Source organism: Aphanomyces astaci (assembly GCF_000520075.1).
Source record: "Aphanomyces astaci strain APO3 unplaced genomic scaffold supercont1.158, whole genome shotgun sequence".
Lineage (NCBI taxonomy): Eukaryota > Oomycota > Saprolegniomycetes > Saprolegniales > Verrucalvaceae > Aphanomyces > Aphanomyces astaci.
The window spans coordinates 47,371-51,349 of NW_009798421.1; the positions used below are offsets into that span (position 1 = coordinate 47,371).

The 3,979-nt window shown below is 48.1% G+C and overlaps 1 protein-coding gene across 1 annotated transcript; it reads left to right on the forward strand.

The window, feature by feature from the left end:
• Window positions 1–682, forward strand: H257_18377 (hypothetical protein; the record flags this gene model as incomplete). Its single annotated transcript, XM_009847419.1, has 3 exons — window positions 1–19; window positions 144–208; window positions 311–682. 3 exons carry the CDS (start codon window positions 1–3, stop codon window positions 680–682), a joined length of 456 nt encoding a protein of 151 aa, XP_009845721.1.
• Between the last annotated feature and the right edge of the window lie 3,297 nt (window positions 683–3,979).

Genomic DNA, 3,979 nt, shown 5'->3' on the forward strand with positions numbered 1-3,979 from the left:
ATGCCCATGCTCCAGCTCCGTCACACTAATTCTGATTCCATGTATGTATTCTGATCCCGGGATTGGATTTTGATGGTATACGTTCTGACTGATTCACCACCGTTTCGTATGCCTTCCTTTGACCCTCCCCCCGATATGTATAGCGACCCCACCTCGTCTGCGCGAAGCCGAACAAGCATTGGAGCAAGCCCTTCGCTATGACTTGGTGGTGTACATATCAATATACTACATATCCCGAAAAAAACACATTTATACATATTGTATATATACGTAGATAATATATCCCTTGACGTCGTGAGTATTTGGCTAGAACACGACCCTGCTCCGTGAGCTCAGCAATGAATTTGTGGCGGTGGATAAGCTGGAAGCGGCCGAGTCGCTCTTGCGCGGGTCCCTCTTGGCAGGCGACTCGTCCCTCACCCGCAAGACCCTGCAGGATGTGCTGGTGACCCATAACTCCACGTCCACCGGATTGGAGCAGTACAAAAAGGTGGTGGAAGGGTGCAGCAGCATGGGCGACCGCGCAACGTTGCTGGCTCGGTGCGCGAATTTGCTCAGCATGCTCGGTCGACTGGAAGAAGCAAAGGAATATCTCGACACAACATCAGCAACAAGGAGCGACAAGGAAGCGTTCATTGGACGTCAAGTGCAACAATACCACCATCGCGTGGACGGACCATAGAAAATAGATATATGGAAAGGTCATTTATATTCGCAATGTGGTTGTTGGGAATACTCGACTTTACCAAGTCATCACATCTTTGGTGGCCTTTCTACACAGAGCCAGCTAGCAAGGCGGTCGGATAAGTATTTGGGGCGGATGTTCTCTCGCGAGATCACTGTCACTATGTCATTTGTGGATGGACTATACAGGTACAGTCGCATGAGGCTATGGGACACCAAGTGTCGTGATTGTCCAAGGTACTTGAAGCACAAGAAATGCAACTGCTGACCATTTGTAGTATGAAGGAAAGGTCTGGACATTTCCACCATGACGTTCGCACTCCTTGTCGCTTTCACCGTGGCCACCGCTGCCTTGGCTTAAGACCAAGTTGCCTCAGCCAAAGTGGCATGCGGCGATTAGGCCCAGGTTACAGGGCTACAGGCGAAAAGCGGTATCCGGATGTGATAATTCCCTCCTTGAAACAGTATTTCGGAGCAATCCAACAGTGGAATTGTTGTTTTGAGGGAATTCTACACTTTGACGTCATAAATATCCAACAGCATGGCCGACATTCTTGCCAGAAAAACCCGCTACAAAGGATGAAGGATCCACACAGCAATTCCCTCGCTGCAACAGTAGTCCTGTACTGTTGTGACGTAATCATTTGGGCCTCCTGCCGTACAAAACCCACGATATTTCTGGCATATAGTCAAATCAAGTGTAAAGTCAAAACAACTCATATCATTAAGGGGATAAGTGCATCTCAGTGGTTAGTGCTAGCTAACCACTAGTGATGCAGCTTAACCCCGGGAATAGCATTGTATGTAAGCGCAAGGGGTCCAGGACTTCCGGGGTTACAGGAGCTCTTGGTCAAAGTGATTACGTCACAACAGTACTACTTTTGCAGCGAGGGAATTGATGTACTAGTAGTACATGCACTCACGCATACATACTGTACATATATATCATCTTTGACGCCATAAGTGTCCAACAGCTAGGCCGACATTCTTGCCAGAAAAACCCGCTAACAGTTACATTGTCGCACTTTCAACGAATGAAGGATGTTAACACTTGCAATACGATGGATTGACTAGGTGAGCCCGTTGCTCTGCCGCCAGTGTTAATTGCCGGTTGGAGCAAGATATGTAGTTTTTGTTGCTGTTTATTGTTGTTGTCATAGTTGAGCTTGGCATAGTTTTCAGACATTTTCTGTTTGAAGTATGCGTTTTCAAAACTCTCCTATCTGCGGTACAACGGGGTCCGGTATTTTGCGGGATGGGAATCAGTCCTTTTGTGGCGTGGTCCACTGAAAGTAGTATAGGCTGCGGTAAAAACTTTGCAGCTATGCTAAGACTAAGCCATGCATCTCAACTCACCAATCCTGTGATCTTTGACGCGTGGCTTGGTGACTTGAAATCAGTTAACTCCACCTCTCATGAACATGCAATAGCACCGCTGTTTGACACGCGACGTGTATGTCGGAATACATGGCGGTGTCAACTTGTGGGTATGCTCAATCGCATCGCTAATTATCTCGTGATAGAACACAGTCAGCGCCATCTCACGGTCACTCAATATAATAGCTTCGCAGATTGACTCGTGATATGTTGGTCAGAGTACAGTCGACCCATTTTGCAGGCATGACCGCTGTGTTGGATCCGATGTGGTGAACAGTACTTACGTATACACTTCGGAAGGAGTTCGTCATTCAAGTATCAGTGTTTGCGATCTACCGCCGTGTTATGTGGCGCCAAATGAGGAAAAACAATGCTGTAGAAACTTGATGTGCAGGATGATTTGCTTCCATGAGTACAGCAAGGGTTTCAGATATGTACATATTTGTGTTGAACGACGTGACGAATAACACGTCCGTCTATTGAAAATAATTGCTTGGGTTTTGGGTTTCCTATATTTGCTATGATGGTTGATAATACGATAGGGGAAATACGGCATGGTACGTATGATGCAGAATCGTTTATTGCTGCAAAAAGTAGGTTGTGCCCATGACCGTTATGTGAATGGATGTGTGCATGATATTTAGAAAAAATGAATTTTGTCTTATGGAGTATTTAGTTTTCGTCATTGGCAAAAATGAAGCGGTCCACGACGTTCTGGGTGTAGATTCCTTCGAATCCGGGGAACTTGCCATCCCGCACTAACACAGATATCCCAGCCTTGGTTTTGGTCGAGACAGTGCAACATACAGTTGTCCGTGAGAGAACACTGGGCTTGGCAAGATAAGTCCCACGCGACTTAACGTTTGGCCCTGAGACTTGTTGATGGTCATAGCAAATGCCAGCATCACTGGAAACTGGCGTCGCTTCAACTTGAAAAGGGAGGTTGGATTGGCTGCCCTCGTCGACCAAGGTGATGCGCGGTACGAAGACTCGCTTGTTGTCAAATGCGCCGCCCATGATAGTTGCCTCAATGCACTTGGTTGACACTTTGACGACCCGCAATCTTGTCCCGTTGCATAGGCCCTGGGAGGGGCAAATGTTGCGCAAAAGCATGACTGGACATCCCACCTTGAACTCGAGCTTGTGCGGTGGGAAGCCGGATATGTTGATGGAATTCAGGAACTTGGAGGGAAATTCCATGGCCGTGTCGTCAACATCCTCGCCTTCTTGCTCGACTGAATCGGCTGAGAGGCAAGTGAACATGGCAGAACTGTTCATCTTGCGCAGCACTTTGGCGTTGTATTCATCGACCCCAACGTTCTTGGGTGCCAAAATCGCTCGTTCAGACATGTACTCCGGGGGGTTGGCCAGGTTATTTATGTCGCCATAGATTTGGTCGATGTACGCGTTCAGGTCTTGGTCGGTATCCCAGTTCCTGGCAATTGCATCCGGCAGTCGGATCATGGGAGAGCCGTAGATGTCTTGTTCTGGATATGTTCCGTTTCCAATGTCAACTAACGTCTTGGCCCATTCCTCGATGCTTGCGTCGTCTGATTCACCACGCAGCCGCATGTTCTTTGTCAGCTTGACAATTTTCAAGTCGTTCCAGATGCTGCTGCGTCTGAAGGAGGCATCCACAGTGGCCGATGGTGTGCCGCGTGGAATGATTGGCAGGATTTGCTTGAAATCGCCCGAGAAAACAACAACCTTGCCGCCAAACTGTCCATGATGTCGCGAAGGGAACGGTCGACGGCCTCCAAGGGATGCTTGTGGATCATTGAGACCTCGTCCCATACAATGAGCTTGGTGTCTCGGATGATCTTTGCCAATGACGACTGCGAACTGTGGTATAGGGACTTGTCGTTGAGGTTGGTGACGGGGATTTTGAATCGCGAATGTGCCGTTGTACCGCCCATAA